Source organism: Cicer arietinum, chromosome 4, assembly GCF_000331145.2.
Source record: "Cicer arietinum cultivar CDC Frontier isolate Library 1 chromosome 4, Cicar.CDCFrontier_v2.0, whole genome shotgun sequence".
NCBI classification, from domain to species: Eukaryota; Viridiplantae; Streptophyta; class Magnoliopsida; order Fabales; family Fabaceae; genus Cicer; species Cicer arietinum.
Genome location: NC_021163.2, coordinates 2,413,360 through 2,430,165, shown reverse-complemented (window position 1 = coordinate 2,430,165; position 16,806 = coordinate 2,413,360). Strand labels below are relative to the sequence as shown.

Sequence of the window (16,806 nt, the reverse complement as noted above, 5' to 3'; positions counted from 1 at the left end):
CCTACATACTTGCCTCTATTAATGAGTAAGTAAACCTCCAGTTCCCAGGACTCAGGGAACACTAAGTTCTGTAACGAAGCGATCAACCTACTTTGTCGATATCATACATGTACATCCTTAACAGTCAAGGGAATTTAACTTCGGCGGTGTAAAAAAAAAGCTTCATGTTCTGGTTCCATCAACTAAAAATTATTACAATTGACAAATTAATGGTGATCTGTCCTTATCTTCATCATAAAGATGTAACCACCTATTAAATTGAGAATAAGCACTAGTATGGCCGGTATCTTGTGGGTCTTCTATATCTCGGAATCCTTCTGCATGTCAAAATGAATTAATAATTAAACATAAAGCGCGGGTTGTGAAAAAATATAAACATTGTATCATACCAATTTAATAATCAAACATAAAGCCAGGGCCACGAAGAAAAAATAACATTTCATCACACCGAAGAAAGAATGCCAAATCAGAGGAACTAAAATATACTGTTGAGAGTCGGTCAGTCAACTTGTAACACCACCAAATCGTGTACTAAAATTCATTTTAAAAACGACTCCTTTAAAGTAGCTTTTATAGCAAGGCAATCGCATCTAATGACGTGGCAATGTAAATTAGATGATACAGAAAGTTTCTTTACAGAGATTGGATGAACACTACGGGAGGGTGCTAGGATAAACAGTTCAATTACATATTTATTGAACAAGATCTTATCATATAAAACCTTATGTACAAGTTGATTCTAAATAAATAAAGGAAATGGCAATAAACTATGTATAAGCCTGCCATAGGTGTTTCTAACTTTCTATAGACTAAATTCTTATCCTTATACCAAAACAATCTAAAAAAATGGTTTTGGAATATCACAACTCGCAAGCTATTTTTTATGCTTTTTCAAACACTTAAACAAATGTAATAAAATAAACCCATATAAAATCATCCAAATCTACCCTAAATGCATCGACCACGATCTGCCATGATACAAACTTACAGAAAAGTCATTTTATAAAAAAAATGAAATTTACAAATACAAATTAAAAATTATCATGCCTTATAGTTACTTTATTGCTGCAGGAATTTATCCCAAAACCATATATATACTCACAAGCATAGCATACAACCCTGAGGTTTTTGGTAACAAATGCATCAGTGTCATTTTCAACAACTACATTACCTGGCCTATACATAAAGGTATGGAGAGTTGTTGTCTTAAAGCTTCAAAGAAATCCTAACCACTTTCTTACTATGTTTATGTGTGAATGTTCAAGGGAGTGTGTGCTCAATCCAAATGGGAAAAAATGAATGCAACATTCTGATGTGGTTATATGTCATCAAATGGTGGTGGAAGCCTAAAAGGGAAGTATATGGAACATGAGTTGCACTACATTAACATACATGCATATAAGGCGTATTAAGGAGGTCCCGGGTTCAAACCCGGAAAACTAACATAACTACTAATTTCTAACATTTGCTTATCCAAAAAGAAGAAAAAAAAAACAGAACTAGATGTGAAGCAAAATTTAAACAAAATTTATCCACTAATTTTAAATACCACAGTCTAGATGTGAAGCATAATTTAAACAAAAAACATATTTACATTATAAGACATCAAAGTTCACACAATGGATAGCAGAGACAAACTAAAGCAACAGTCAATTCTAGGTAAAAACATTTTATTTCCTTCGGTTTCTAATGAATGCTTACCCGTACCCATATGCTGGAAAGAATGGCGAGGGCATGAAAGGCCTTCTAGCTCGGAAACCAGCAGGTCTTCTTCCAAAATACTGCTTCATTCCCGGAACATTTGTGCGCTTCGCAGACACCTGAAGGAAAAACCATAATTTAAGTATAACCAAATGGAAACATGGGGCGACTAATTGAATTTACAAAGATTATCTGATAAAAAAGACCTTTAGTTGTCGGCCATGCAATTCTGTTTCATTTAATATCAGAGCATTTTGAACAGCATCAACCTCAACAAATTCTACATACGCAAAGCCTTTTGGTTGACCAAATTTGTCTGTCAATATTGTCACTCGGTTCACAGTTCCACATGACTGAAAATGCTGTTGGACTTCTTCAGGAGTACATGCATAGTCAACCTGAATCATAATTTGGAAACCATGATGAATTGATGATGAATTACAACACTCAGTTGAAGTTATTTAAGATTAAAATGAAATTACACATAAAAAGATTTAAAAAATGCATTGGACATGTGACTGGGAGGCACTAGAACCAGTCATGAAAAAGTCAATCAAATACTTGTGGTTTTTTAGTGATGCAAGCAACAAGAGGACCAATGACAACCACCAAAGCTTTTTCCAACAAGGTGAGGTCGGCTACATGGATCAAACGAAACCATATTTTGCCGTGGACCATTTATGAAAATAGGCCTTTTAATTCCAAATATCTCTTGATGGTTTGGCCTATAGTTTTCTTTGAACTATATATTTTAATTAATGGAGCATAAGACTAAACTTATTTCAGCAGCTTTGAAATTAACATGATAATATATCCCTATCAAGTGGAAAGCAAACTAATGCAAGGGAAAACTAAAACACCTTTTAAGGACATGATATCAGGAAATATGTGAACAAAAGTTTTGACCTACAACAGAACCATATTCAATTTCCAAATTACCCCGACCCACCCCAAACCAAACCAACTGGTTACACGTATAGCACACACATTAAATGCCTTCTCTATTTGTATAAAAACAAAAAGAATTGAAGGCTCAAACAATTACTTCCCATACCAGACCATAAAAACTATTTCCCCTCTCAAGTCTCAACCACTCCACACACTTGAAAACGGAAACTACTGAAAAGTGAGATAGGTTTTTTTTGCTGATTCCAAACTACTGTAGTGATGCTAAACTTTATATAACTAACCAATGGTACCCGCAATACCACAGTTTCTAGTTCAACCAGTCTCCTAGACTGCGAAACTGCTTGTCGGGATGGAATGTTCTAGTAGAGAAGCTGACTTTTCGGAAACATGTTTAGGATCGTAACTTTTGACTACCACGTGCTTAGGGCCTATAGTAGTCAACCCCGTGGCGTGCGGCTGACGTCCGCCAAAAAAACTAAAGCAACATTAATTATGCTTATTTCGAAACCAAGAATCCAAATATTAAATTCTTCACCGATGGGAAATGTAACAACAATCTTGACCAAAAAAATGAAACTGTTAGCAACAAAGAAGGACCGAAAAACTCGGAAATTGACAAAATGATTGCAGAATGACAGAGTAGCAACAATCATATAGCTCACTAAAAAATACAGACCAACAGACACCTAAATCATTCTACTAGTCTACTATGCCGCATAACATACTTGAGATGTAAAACAAAACAGATTAAAATAAAATAAAATAAAATCTATAGTAATCATAAATAATAAAGGTACGCAATCCTCACATTACCAACATAGATGGATCGAGCATCCACTTCCTCTTTTTCAGCTTGAGTTGCAGAAGATCCAGAAGAATCTTAAAACCAAAAATATTAAAAATTAAAAAACAATAATTGAGGCAATTGATAAACAGATCTGAATGAATGAACGAATGAATAAAAAAATCGAAGTAAAAGAAAGAAACCTTGGACAGCACCCATCTCTTTCTCGACCTTGGCTTGCATTTCGCGAAGGGCGCTAGCTTCTTCCTCGATCTCTTTGAGCCTCTTCTTCATATCCTCCAATTCCTGCGAAATTAATTCATGTTAAAAGAGAGGATAGAGAGCGGGACACAGAAGTAACAGAACCCTAACCCTAACCCTAAACCTAAACGTAAAGCTAACCCTAACCTTAGTGGTGTGATTGGAGGGAAGTTCTTCGTCTCCTTCTTGTTGTTCAGCGTCGACATCTGCGTCCATATCAACCTCTTCATCGGGAATGTCAGCACCATACACTTCGTGCTCTTCTTGCTCCATCTTTGCTACTCTATCTTCTTGCTCTCTCTCTCTCTCTCTTTCTCTCTCTCTCTCTTCTGTATCAACAGATTTTTGTCGACTATACGAACAAATTCAAAGACCTTTTTATACTTGTAAAATTATCTAATGTTTCGTTTTATTGTTATTTATATTTTTTAAGGAAATTTTTTTCTTTTACGTATTTTAAAAAAAAAGTGTTGAAAGAATAAATTTTAATTAATTAAGATAGTGTTAATAATTAGTTTTATAATTTTAAATTAAGTATATTGAGGTTAGTTTCACTCATTTTCATATTTATAATTATTTAAATTATTTCATGTAAATATTTTAATTTTGATTTCGTTAAAAAATTTACTTATATTTTGTTCATATAAAATTAAATATCTTTTATTTTAGCGATTCATGTAAATTTTCCGTAAATAAATACAATGTGACAAAGAAATATATATTATTTTTATGTAAGATTATAGTGTCATGTTTAAATTCTAAATTGAATTATGGTGACACGTGGCGTCATGAAACATAATCTATGGATGGTAATGAATATTTACCTAAATTGTTATTCGTTTATGCTTTGAGTGAGTGATGGACTGAGAGCTTTTGCCGTTATTGTGTCAGTCTTTTTCTGCTTTGTACGTAGACTCCCTTTCTGCAGAGATGCAGTATTAGTGTCTTATCATTGTTGTTCTAATTGTACTTGTTTCATATACCATCGATCTGGAGGTACATATTGTAATGGTTCTTGATGTTTAGATTTTCTTTTTTAGATTTTTTGAGAAAATTTGTCAACAATGATCTTATGTGAATATAGTTGGTGATTTTACAAACCAGAATGATGTTGTTTGAAGCAAGCTTGTACTTTTCGCAAACTAGAATAATTTTGGTCTGACTAGACTAAATGCTTTCAAAAAGTAGAATATTCTTGGTTTCTTCCATTTTTTTTTTTTTGTATGAATTAGAATGATCTTTCTTTTTCCAGACTGATCTTGTGTTGTTGTATTAATACTTATCTTTAAATAATGCACTCAAAAGCACAAGTTAAATTGCAACACGATTAAGATCATATTTAAAAGTTTAATTAACTTTGTTTAATTATCATCAAAACATTTAATTTGAGATTTTATATCAACATTAAGGCCCTCGAAAATTCTCATTAACTATTTTGATAATGCATTGTCAACAACCTTGACCAGAAGGCTTGTACTTTTCGCAAATCATAATGATCTTGGTCTGACTAGACTAAATATTGTCAAAAAGTATAATGTTTCTGGTTTTTTCCAGTTTGGTTTTTTTTGTATGAATCAGAATGATCTTGTATTGTTATATTTATACCTATCTTTACATAATGCACTCAAAAGCACAAGTTAAATTGCAACACGATTAAAAATCATATTTTAAAGTTTAATTAAATTTGTTTAATTATCATCAAAATATTTAATTTGGGATTTTACCTCAACACTAAAGTCCTAAAAAATTCTCATTAACTATTTTGATTATGTGTTATCTGCAACCTTGATCCCTTGGTTAATGCATAATCAAAATGAGTGCTATGCATTTTTTAGGATAAGACTCTCGGTAACGTTCAAATTCAAATTTTTATTTTTGAGTATTTTGTTTTCGAGAGTTTTGACCATTATTTTTACAATGTTTTTCTAAACGGCTTAGCCTCAACAATGTTCTAAAAAATTATTCATATTATTTATGACGACTATGATCATCGAAAATACAAAGGGCTCAATCGTCGATAAAAGTCTAGAGAAAATATTTAGTTTTCTTGTAGTGGATGAAGTGGAAATTTCCAAATTAATGAGACATTTTACTCGTATTTCTGTTGATTTTGAACTTACGCAAACTCTTCGTGTTCGCACATCGGTAAAAGGAGGATAAACATTATTTGTCACAATAAAACATGAAAGATTGCATTTATTTTGTATATCTTGCAACATTATTAGACATTCTCAAACCAATTGTAGAAAGTCTAACGTAGAGCAAGAAGAGAATTATGCCACAACGGGGAAACACGTCATAAAATACATTCCTAAAAAGTTCTTACAGCAATAAGATCATTCAACTGCATCTATGCTGAGGTTTCACATGATCTTGTTGTTGATACTTAAGTTGAAGATACGACCCTACAAGTGTAAGAGCTAGTTGTTAAAGGGGTGTTGAGTTGAAGACATTGGAGTGTACAATATGTCGTAGGACCTTGCTGGCCTATATCAAATGACTAGTCCTTCTCTTGGTCATCAAGAACCCATAATTGAACTAAAATTGAGATTTGTAACCAACAGCGTGTGGTAAGTGCTAGAACCAAATCCACGTATTTGATTTTTTTTTATGCTCTAGAATCAAATTACATGTTATTTGTGATATTGAAGCTAGCCGAATTTTTGGACACTGGAGATAAAGATTATTTAAACGATTTTGTCTCCGTCAAATATATTATTGTTTAAGATGAATTTACTCTGGTTACATCTAAATTACAAAAGTATAAAATGAAGAAACACAAGAAATTTTCGCTACAGACAAAATGCATGAAAACAAAGTTAGTGGTTGTCTAACATTTTAATTTCTAAATTTTGAGTTTGTCCTCCCTTTTATTTATTTATTTTTTCGTTTTGGTTTTGCTTCACTTTTTTTCCATTTACTTTATGTTATTTTTTCATTTTCATGGATAAAATTTATCTTTTTGCTTAAAAAGAATTACTCTTGTTTATTAGTGTTTATGTCTATCAAAAAATAAACTCAAATAAAATAAAAATAAATCAATTTAGATAGTTTTTTTTTATTGAAAGTAAGTTAATTAATGTTTTATTTTAAACCTAAAACTATTATTTTGTTAAATCAAAGTTTTCTTCGCAACCGCGAAAACTAATGTTTCCAAACAACTAAAATATATTTAAAAGTTTCGAATAGATATTTTTCTTACTTATTAATTAAGTATTCAACCTCAAATCAAAACATTCATGTATATATCATTTATATTAAACAACAACGAAGATTAGTCTACAATATGTTTAATTTAAGTTTAATTTAATTTTATATATACAAATTTTGTTTCACACGATTCAATTTCAAGATATGAACCATATTACTTTTACTTTGTTTTTAGTAATAAAAACATAACTCTATAGTGAATAAATTATTATTTTTTTAAAAAGGAAGTGATATAAATTATTGACAAATATATACTTGTCCAACTCAAATCCAAATAATGTATAAGGGACTTTGATCGTGAAATAAAAATGTAGGATCGATACGTAAGAAATGACAATTATTATTTTGTTTACCTTTAATCCAATCAATAATTATCTATCGTATCACTTATCTTATGTATGGTTAGTCCTTTCCTACAAGCTACAGTTTCGATAAAATTGTGTAAAATTATATTTACAAGTCTATTTTTAGGTGGATTCTAAGTTTGAGGGCATTAAGTCTCTCACTACTGGATCATTATTAAACTTACACATTCTATTATACATCATTATATACTCTCTCTATCCCCCAAAAAGTCTCACTCTCTCATCCATGAAATTGAATGCTCAAAAAATGAAAGACACACACCAAACACCAAACCTGCTCAAATACAAATACTAATAAATGGGAAGAATGACCTGGCTTTAATGTTTGTAAAAATAATGGGTTTTAAGACTTTGGTTATGTTTTCATTGATGAATATGTGAAAGGTTTCTTTGAAAATAATGAAATGTATTTTTTTTTTAAGAGTAACGAAATGGGTTTTGAGTGTTAAAAGACTTTAACACTTTGCCTCCTTCACCCTCTTCCTCTCAATCTCATGACTAGAAAGAAAAAAATCATCTTCACTCCCACCATCCTTGTAGGGGTTACTGCTGGGAGATTACATTATAATCATATAAATATTCATTTGTTCACAATACACACTTAATTTAAGCAATGAATGGATACGACGAAAGAAGCATTTACAGTGTTTCAACCCTGGGTAGTTTCAGCAAACTAAACCAATTAAATTCTTGTTCATGCAAAGTTATACAAGAGTCCTCAAAAAATTTCATCATTAAAGAAGCTTGTGAAATTTTACCATTGGAGAAGACATGTACAATCACGCAAATTGAAGAGATAAAGGTAGAGGCAAGATTCAGTGTGATAATACTTGGACGTTCACATTTTTAATAAATTTGGACCAATGATTAACGGTATTTATGCAGTGGTCCACGGGAGGAACTTAGTTGAGCACTCACCCTAGAAGCCACTCCATTTTATAAAAAAGAAAATAGTCGATCCAATTTAACAAAATTGAGAAAATAAATATATCTAATTAAAAATTAAAGAAATAAATCTTACAAATTGAAATGAAATTAAGACAAGAAAAAAAAAACATGTATTAATAGTTTAGTATAGTACAATTTAAACAATATTTCGTTCTTGCTACCAAAAAAATAATATTTCGTTCTCCTAGAAAAATACTCTAGAAGTCGGGTTGCAAATAATACATGATATCACTCAATGAAAAAATTTATCACAACTACTCGTGTATATCGGTATAAGAAAACTGCAACCATAAAACTTGTTTTCCTTTCTCATCAAGTAAAATAAATACATTGCCTTCAGCAAATCACAGTTTTATCGATCTCCATTGGTGTTACTTACCTTTTGTTTCCCGTGCTGCCTTTCTTTTGGGTTCTTTTTAGTTTCATACCAGCTTTTAGAGAAAGTGCGCCAGAGGCACTCTTGCCTTCAAACTTTTTTGCCATATTTACCACAGTAGCCATACCTTTTCTTGCAGTAGCCCGGTGCTGTGGCCGCCGACTCAGCATTTTTCGATCAAGTGGCCAATATGCATAAGGTTCCAGCTTATCCTTCCTCTTCAAATCTCCACCAGCTTTTTTGCTAGAATAGACCTTCCCTGTGTAAGCCTTACCAGACTCTGATGTTTTTCTCCGCTTCTGGGCTTTAGTTCCAGACCTCCCAGACAAATGACTATCACGCTCACTTCTAGCATCATAATCTGAATCAGCTGGTTTTTCCTTCCTGCGTTCCCCTTCCTCGCGGATAATCAAACGTCCTTCAGAATCTACCTCCATCTCATCATCGTCTGACCTTGACTTCCTTTTGAGATTTTCAGACGATCTAAGAGCTGACCTTGTTTTCTGCCGATCAAGCAAATCAAGTGGCTCATCATCTGATTCGTCAGATAAGTATCCAGGCAAATTCTTTTTTAGTCTCATATTGGACCTACATGGAACAAGCAACACCATTTAGTTGAAATTATTTTCCGGACACTTTGTGCTATAGTAGGTTCTAGATAATGCATCACAGGTAAGATTACTCATAAAAAATCACAGTTGATTCATGCAATAGAAAAAAAAGATAGAGAACAGAGTGTTGCAGCCATATTCATGAGATTAATGTACAAATTAACAGCTAAAGATTACCTAAAAGAAGATGCTGCTGATTTGAGATTCATGGAAGATTTGCCCCCTCTAGTAGTTGCCTTGCCGTTCAGGTATTCTGCGTCACTACCGGCGCTCTCTCCATCGAAATCCGAAAAAATATTTGTATGATTCCATCTACTTTGCCTGAAAAATATATCATACAGTCCCAATGCAGCTCAAGATACAGCGTTAAAAATTAATATAGCACAATATTAACAGAAAAATATTTGGAAGTGCATGATATTAAAAATAACAAGACTAACCACATAACTTATATATGTTCTACTACTTGTAAAATTCAATGAATAAGAATGTCAATTTTTGGGTACAGCGAGCATTTCATTTTAACATGGATGTGTATGTCTTATATAAATTAATGGTGGACCAAACTTAACCATTATAGTGTCACTATTTAGAACTTTTAACCATAGAAGTATACTAAATTTCAGTACACATAAGAGATTTGCATATATTTGAAAGGCCAGTACATCAATGTGCAAGAGGATACTATTCAAAGTCTCCCAAAGAGGTTTATGTAATTAAAACCAGTTGTATTTATTTTGAATAGTACAAATAAATAAAAGTCTCCCAAAGAGGTTTATTTTGAATATTACCTGGATGTAGTTGCTTTTGAAATATGAGATCTAGTTTCTTCAGATTTAGCACCTCGACTCCTCTCTTTTCGCTCCTTGATCTGTTTTACAACTGGATTAACAATTCCATAAAGACTACATAAAAGAATTGTTGAAATGCTGTTCAACAAACCTTGCGTATGTTAGATAGAAGTTTCAAATGCTCTTCAGGCATGGCAGCTTTAACGGCCTCCAATCCGCACTTCGTGACAAGCATTCCCAAAAGAAGTTTAACCTGAAAAGATTTTTAATATCACTGTTTACAAGATGAATAAATAGCTTGAATTCAAGAACAGCCAAACACAACAAATCAATGATATCAAATTGATTATTTTTCTTAAAAAATGATCACATAAGATAGCCAAAAAAAAAACCTTTGCTTTAAAATGATTTTTGGCAACGTCTTGCCACTTAAACAAACACTCCACCATGCTCCTCAGATGCATTTGCAATCCTTCTGCTTGGGATTTGGCTACTAATACCTTTAATAAACCAAGATTGGCCTGCAGTACGAAGACAGATTTAATTACAGGCTCAAGGAAATACTACTTCAGCCAGCAATGCTTTTAACCAACAAAATATAAAATGAAGCAAACCTTAGTTATCTCTCTATTTTGTTTTTCGAGCAGGACAAACGTGGATGGAAGCAAGTCAAAGGCAGTTAAAACAAGATCAGAGAACTCATAGGCCAAACGAGCTAAACCTTTGATTGTTGCACTTATCATATGTGGAGTTTTTCCAGCAAGTCCATGAGCAACCTGAGCTCACGAGGCAGCACAAAATCAAATTGCTCTCAGAATGGGAAATGCATAAATTGTTCTATCATTATGAGGACAAGATGATATCAAGTCGAACCAAAAAAAAAAACATAAAAAGCATGGACATTAAACTGCAAATTTACCTTGATAAAAAATTGATACAGGATTTTTCTGTTCCCACCTCTCTCCTCGTCTCCAAATGCATGGGCAATTTCAACCAGAATGTCATAAGCTCTGTTCCTGGTTTTTTTATTAGCCTGTAAATATAACATCCAAATTTAGCACCTATGCAAGCTTGTGAAGTTAATTAAGAAGCAATTGATGGTCAAATGTAATGTCCATGACAAAGATCTTTTGATTTCTTTCTGAACATTATACCCCCACACAATAATTAAAATCAAATAGAAAACAATCACAGACTTCTTATTTCATTGCCAGAGCAAACACAATAATGGCCATCCAATCCTATTAAAATTAAAAACTTAATCAAGAGTGAAACTAATGCATATTTATTGACTACAAAGATATATTATTTTAATGCAAAAGTGATATGTGCCTGTTGATGGTCAGTCACATGTGCTTGCTGAAACCACAAAAGACTACGAATCAGCTAGATATCTAAAGATCACCCGCTTGATGGGCATTATAGAATCACAAGTGCCTGAGTTTATTTACTTCTTAAATTAAATAAACCATTTTGGATTTTGTCAGTGGAATGCAACAGTTATGTTGTGCATCTGAGCATATGAACCTCAAAACACCAAAGGTTCATAATGAGTGAACACGGTGGTCTAGTTGCCCTACACATTGTGCTATTGTATGTGCAACAGCTCACCACTACTAAACAACTATGAATGGACATATCAGTAAGTTCCAGCTAGGATCATGAAGGCACACAACATAGAGCCCACTCCCATACCGCAATAAAATGCATGGATCCCACAAAATGTACAGGCCTCAAAAAAAAAAAAAAAACAAAGCCAAGCCAAAAGAAATATAATTCATTTACTGTAAGAAATGCTACATGGAAAAGGGCAACTAAAAGTTTCCACAATTAACACTGCATTACCTCTTTAAGAGCCAATATTATCTCAGTGAGGAAAACTTCTGGCCAGGTCATCGAATCATCCTGTTGGCAGTACGTAAGTTCAGATTCATTATGCTCAAACTATAATATGATGCGATATTTTAGAGCATATCAAAACACAACATGCTTCAAAGTGACAACTATGGAAGCAATGAACCAACTTTGAATACCTTTGACGTCGAGACATGGACTGTTAAGAAGTTAAGGAACTCAACTTTGACTACCTCTGACTTCAAGACATGGACTATCAAGAAGTGAAGGCAATCAAGTCTATGGCGTTTGGCAGATGGATGGCAAGGAAGAATTTCAACCATAAGCCCAAGCATAACCTCAAGCTTCGATAAAACAAAACTATCCGAGCTCTGTCAAGAACAATCCAACAAGAAATACAGTAAGCAGAAATGTTTTGCTAACATCAAACTAGCACAGCAGTGGAAAAAATACCAATTCTTAATCTATTTTTTGTTGATCCAAGAAAATATTGTTCATTATCAACTTTGATCATCACTTCAATAGTTTGATATCAAAAGGATAAAAACTAATCAATAGAAACCAATGCAAGAAGCATAACCATGAAAGCACCAGTGATTGAAAGTTTTAGCCAAGAAGTTCCAACATGAATACTTTTTTGCGATGGAATTGACTAAATATTGAAATAATTTGAAACTTCTATGAAATCAAATAATACGAAGTAGACAAATACCTTGAGTATGATTGAAAGAACTTTGTATGCCTTCTTCTGCATGACACCAACATCCTGCAAATAATAATCACAATAACCATCTTACTTTTCTATTTGAAAAAGGAGTTTCGGAAATTCGTTGCAAGGAGCCCTGTATATCACAAACAAACCTGCAAGGCTGGCTTTAATACTTGAAATAATAAATCAATATCTTTCACATCTAATCCAGGCAACAATGAAACTGCGAAATCAAGAAGTCGTGCCCTGGGATGAAAAGAAATTATATGAAATAATTCTGACAAGCAAATAATATAATAATAAGATTATGTAAGTCAAATGCAGATTGGACTAAAAAGCATTTCCAGCTTTACGAACAAAACAATTCAACATAATTGAGAAAAATAGAAAATAATCAACACCTGAGAACTGATTGAGACACATCATTTGATGCATCATCAATCTGCATAGAACTTTCTGTGTTGTCTACGTTGTTGGCGATTTGAGTGCATTTTAAAAGGTCTGACATTTTCTTCTTAAATAAGTTCTGCACAACTTTTTTATCTGCTATAGAAGCAATATCACTAATTGTGCCCTGTAAACAAGCAAAATCGTCATTATAAACTTCTTTTATAAATTAAATGTAACGAAAATAGGACAGATTTAATTCTCAGGTGTCAAGTAATCAAGAAACCCGGAAAAAATAAAGCACTTCATCTGTTCATGAAAAAGATGCAGTAAACCATGAAATATTAAAATGCGAATGAACTGGTTGATATGACAGAATTCTAATTGGAGGCAACATTGAGGAAGGGTCTCTTGAAACAAATTTCTAGAGGAGTATCACGATTCACAGGAAAGAAAATCACATATGGACTTCCAAAAACGGTTATTATATTACATATGGATATATCATATGGCAGCAATCTTTGAACTCAAGGAATGAAAACCGAAAAACAGTTACAGTTATTAACATTTCCAAAAACGTTATCAGTATAATGAAGATCTGTCAGCTGTATTTGTCTAGTGCTTTTTCGACTTGCCGATTTATATCATATATCCTTTCTTTTTCTATATTCACAATTGAAGACCTGATAGAACACATTTAGAGCTTTTCGTTCCAGAAATATAGTCATGGAGAACTAATGAGCCATACAAACCAATAAGCTCTACAGTCCCACATAATCACTATTTGTATTTTTAATTAACAAGAACATTTCTTTAGAAAGAGAGAGAGAGAGAGAGAGAGAGAGAGAGATCATATACTTTTAAACTGGATAGTCATGGAGAGCTAATGAGCCATACAAACCAATAAGCTCTCTGCAGTCTCACAATCACTATCCGGTTTTTTATTTAATTAACAATGTACATTTCTTTAGAGAGAGAGAGAGAGCATATATCGTCATATATCTCAACATAAACTTGTTCACTACATGTGTGGTGAGCTCAGACAATGACATACAAATATAAAATATTGTCTAAGCTCCAAAGCACAATATGCTGGTGACTGGTGATAAATATTTCTTTGACATTACATGTATACCCTGAAGCTTCGTTGGTAAAATACAGAGAAAATACAGTGATTCGCACATCAAGGACCTCAACCAATTAAAAAACCATGAGTAAATCTAATGATAATACATGGCAAAAGCTGTATACAAATATAGAATTAAAATGAAAGTTGAAACATGCGCACTGGATAATAAAATACTGCATACATAGCACATATGGACACACCAGAAAAAGAGCAATGACATAAACAGAACAGCAAACTCTAATGTTATGTTATACCAACATGCACGCACATACAAGGAATGCAATGCATAAATTTGGCTCATCTACAATACATTGAAGAACAAGTACCTGCAAACAACCACCATCATCTTTTGTAGATTTCAGAAAGACTTCTGACAGATCTTTCAACAAGTTCTTTGCAGATATTTCCATTGCCCTCAAATTTTCTGTCGCAACCTGTTGTGAGCAATGAACCAATACTTGTTCTTTGGCCATATCTTGCCCAACATTATCCATATCATTTGAGTCCTTAATATTCTTGTTTTGTCTAATCAGAAGCTGCAAGCTAGTGCATATTATTCCACGAATATCAGGTTCATCTTTAAGTTTACTACGTAAATGTTTCTCAAGATCCTTGAAACTTTGAGCTGTGTCTGAAGGATAGTTGCAAAATGAAGGCAGCAAAGACCACAAAGAGTAAGCCAGTGCGTCAGCATTCCTCGATGACACCATCAGTCCCTGCTTCTCAAGCTGCAAAATGTAGAGTAGGAAATGAATACCATGGAGAAAAATAACACAGCATCTCAAAATAAAATGCCCAATACCTTTTGAGCCTTCTGTCTGACACGTTCAATCAATGGCAAAATTTCTTCTGTAAAATAGTTTAGACGCGCACCAACAATATACTGTTTCAGAATTGGGAAAAGCCATATATTTGAATCAGCTAAATCTTCAGCTTCCAAATTCAGTGGTATAAGGGATAGCAACGTTTCAGGTCCCATTGCAACAAGAGCTGATCCGAGGCACGCATGCAACTGCATAATATAGAATGTAACCGGTACTTCACATCAGTAATTTGTTGCGCATAAAAAATTGAAGATCATACAAATCCGCAGATCCTCTTACAAAAACCAACTTCATCCTGATATTGGCTAATAAAAGAACCAAGAAACAATCATACTTGTATGAATCAATAGAAATTCAATGATATATTTTGTTATTGGCTAATCATACAAATACAAATAATAATAATATACATACATACATCATCAACATCATTAAATGATTGTTTTAATACTTACAATAAACACAGATTTGTCACATAGAATAAATAACAGGGTTGCTACAAAACACTTATTTGCTTTTGAAATCATCAATATCATAAATTAATATAATTCAAAAGACATCCAACTCATTTACAGGTGCAGCCCATACGAGAAACAGATCAAAATTGGGACATATGATCCTGCTGGGAAGAACATATCAAAGCTCTTTTTGATAAGATCTTGAGTTTCATATTTGTATAGATTAGGGAGAAAATTTGAAACACAACAGAGAAAAGATAGCCCGACCTGTTTCCTGAAGGGAAAATCTTCATCAGGCAGCTTCTGCATATCTTCCAAGTTTTTTAGTATACCTCTCATAAAGTAAGGAGAATTACTTCCTGCATTTATTACAGAAGTAATCTCAAAAATAAGTAACAGGAATTTTACAATACTAATATTTGAGGATGAAGTAAACGGAAATTTTAAGCAAAAATCTAACAGAAAAACCATCAGCGCAATACCAATAGTTGTATACATTAGTCAAACTACATAAATCATATTAATGAATGACCAACCAAATAATTAAAAAAGCCAATGCTAGAAACAAAAAAAAAGACTTGACAGTAATCAAAATACCTAATTTGTAATACATAGCTGAAACAACTTCAAATACTCTGTCCCAGGCAGCAATATAGTGATAATCAAGTAAGCTCTCAACAGTTGCACAAATTTTTTCAATAATGGTTGGTCCTGATCTCCTTGATTGATCCAAAGTTATCTGATCCACTCCCTGTTTAATTAAACTTTCATCAATGCAATAATTGATCATGTTCTTGAGTGAATCTGTGGCTGCGAATATGGCCTCTTCGTGTTCAGAAGCCAAAATATCTGCACATTTAAAAGTAAAAAGTTTACGTCCCTAGTTGCCAAATAAAAGCATGTAACTATACACAAACACGATTGAATTCATGATACCTTTGAAATCATTAAAGACACTGGGAAGCTTAACTACACATATTTGCCTGTCTAGAGAATAAACTTTCTTCATTCCAGCATCAAGTAAGCGGGCAGTAAATGTCATTCTATCTCCAGACATCTCATTTGATGAGATAGTAAGAGCCGATAATGAGCTCAGCACCTCAACTAGTGCTTCAGGGGAAACTTCTGATGTCGGGTAAAGACAGAGAAAATTCAAACCATCTGTTATGCGCCTAGTGACTAGGGGTTGACGCAGATCCAAGAGGGTTTTGAAGTGCTTAAGAATGTTGTTCTTGTATTTTAGCGACAACAAAGGAAGACATTCTTTCAAGGCATCAAGAATAAACAGAACCTGTTGGGCTCCCTTAGTTCCTTCGCCAGCATTTGCATTTGCTCCACCGGCAAGCAGTAGAAACCTTTCGAGCAGGTTTTTGACACCCTCACTTGCAGATGCTAGTAGCGTAGATTGTTGAAAGTTTATCAAGACATCACGGAGACAAAGATGAGATTGCCTTCTGACCTGTTGGAATATATAGTCAGCACTCGGCAT

General features: G+C 33.3%; 2 protein-coding genes across 3 annotated transcripts in view; both read right to left on the bottom strand.

Moving 5' to 3' along the window:
- On the bottom strand, positions 1 to 4,017 carry LOC101491543 (polyadenylate-binding protein 1). 2 transcript variants are annotated; one of them, XM_027334099.2, is made up of 6 exons: positions 3,803 to 4,017; positions 3,598 to 3,700; positions 3,419 to 3,489; positions 1,908 to 2,099; positions 1,708 to 1,820; positions 1 to 317 (listed from the first exon to the last, which is right to left on the bottom strand). In XM_027334099.2, the coding sequence occupies exons 1-6, from the start codon at positions 3,926 to 3,928 to the stop codon at positions 272 to 274; spliced, it is 651 nt and encodes a 216-aa protein (XP_027189900.1). In that variant the 5' UTR covers positions 3,929 to 4,017; the 3' UTR covers positions 1 to 271. The 2 variants fall into 2 exon arrangements, with proteins under 2 accessions (XP_027189900.1, XP_027189899.1); XM_027334098.2 differs by having other exon boundaries at positions 1,702 to 1,820; positions 3,803 to 4,016.
- A 4,248-nt stretch (positions 4,018 to 8,265) lies between these two features.
- LOC101491222 (uncharacterized) overlaps positions 8,266 to 16,806 on the bottom strand; it is a 10,195-nt gene continuing 1,654 nt past the window's right edge. The window contains exons 2-18 of the mRNA XM_004495191.4: positions 16,254 to 16,776; positions 15,915 to 16,166; positions 15,585 to 15,676; positions 14,838 to 15,047; positions 14,362 to 14,763; positions 12,921 to 13,093; positions 12,672 to 12,765; positions 12,523 to 12,576; positions 11,990 to 12,181; positions 11,802 to 11,861; positions 10,876 to 10,989; positions 10,571 to 10,732; positions 10,349 to 10,477; positions 10,108 to 10,209; positions 9,957 to 10,036; positions 9,343 to 9,486; positions 8,266 to 9,142 (exon numbers count right to left, since the gene is read on the bottom strand). Of these exons, the coding sequence (XP_004495248.1) occupies positions 8,554 to 9,142; positions 9,343 to 9,486; positions 9,957 to 10,036; positions 10,108 to 10,209; positions 10,349 to 10,477; positions 10,571 to 10,732; positions 10,876 to 10,989; positions 11,802 to 11,861; positions 11,990 to 12,181; positions 12,523 to 12,576; positions 12,672 to 12,765; positions 12,921 to 13,093; positions 14,362 to 14,763; positions 14,838 to 15,047; positions 15,585 to 15,676; positions 15,915 to 16,166; positions 16,254 to 16,776 (3,372 nt within the window). The 3' untranslated portion in view covers positions 8,266 to 8,553. The remainder of the gene's footprint in view (positions 9,143 to 9,342; positions 9,487 to 9,956; positions 10,037 to 10,107; positions 10,210 to 10,348; positions 10,478 to 10,570; positions 10,733 to 10,875; positions 10,990 to 11,801; positions 11,862 to 11,989; positions 12,182 to 12,522; positions 12,577 to 12,671; positions 12,766 to 12,920; positions 13,094 to 14,361; positions 14,764 to 14,837; positions 15,048 to 15,584; positions 15,677 to 15,914; positions 16,167 to 16,253; positions 16,777 to 16,806) is intronic.

Excerpts from the sequence above, each read along its gene's own strand:
- LOC101491543 (XM_027334098.2), bottom strand. The coding sequence starts at position 3,928 with ATGGAGCAAGAAGAGCACGAAGTGTATGGTGCTGACATTCCCGATGAA. Across the intron at positions 3,701-3,802 it reads CCTCCAATCACACCACTAAG|GAATTGGAGGATATGAAGAA; the intron begins GTTAGGGTTAGC and ends TTAATTTCGCAG. Across the intron at positions 2,100-3,418 it reads GATCCATCTATGTTGGTAAT|GTTGACTATGCATGTACTCC; the intron begins GTGAGGATTGCG and ends ATTATGATTCAG.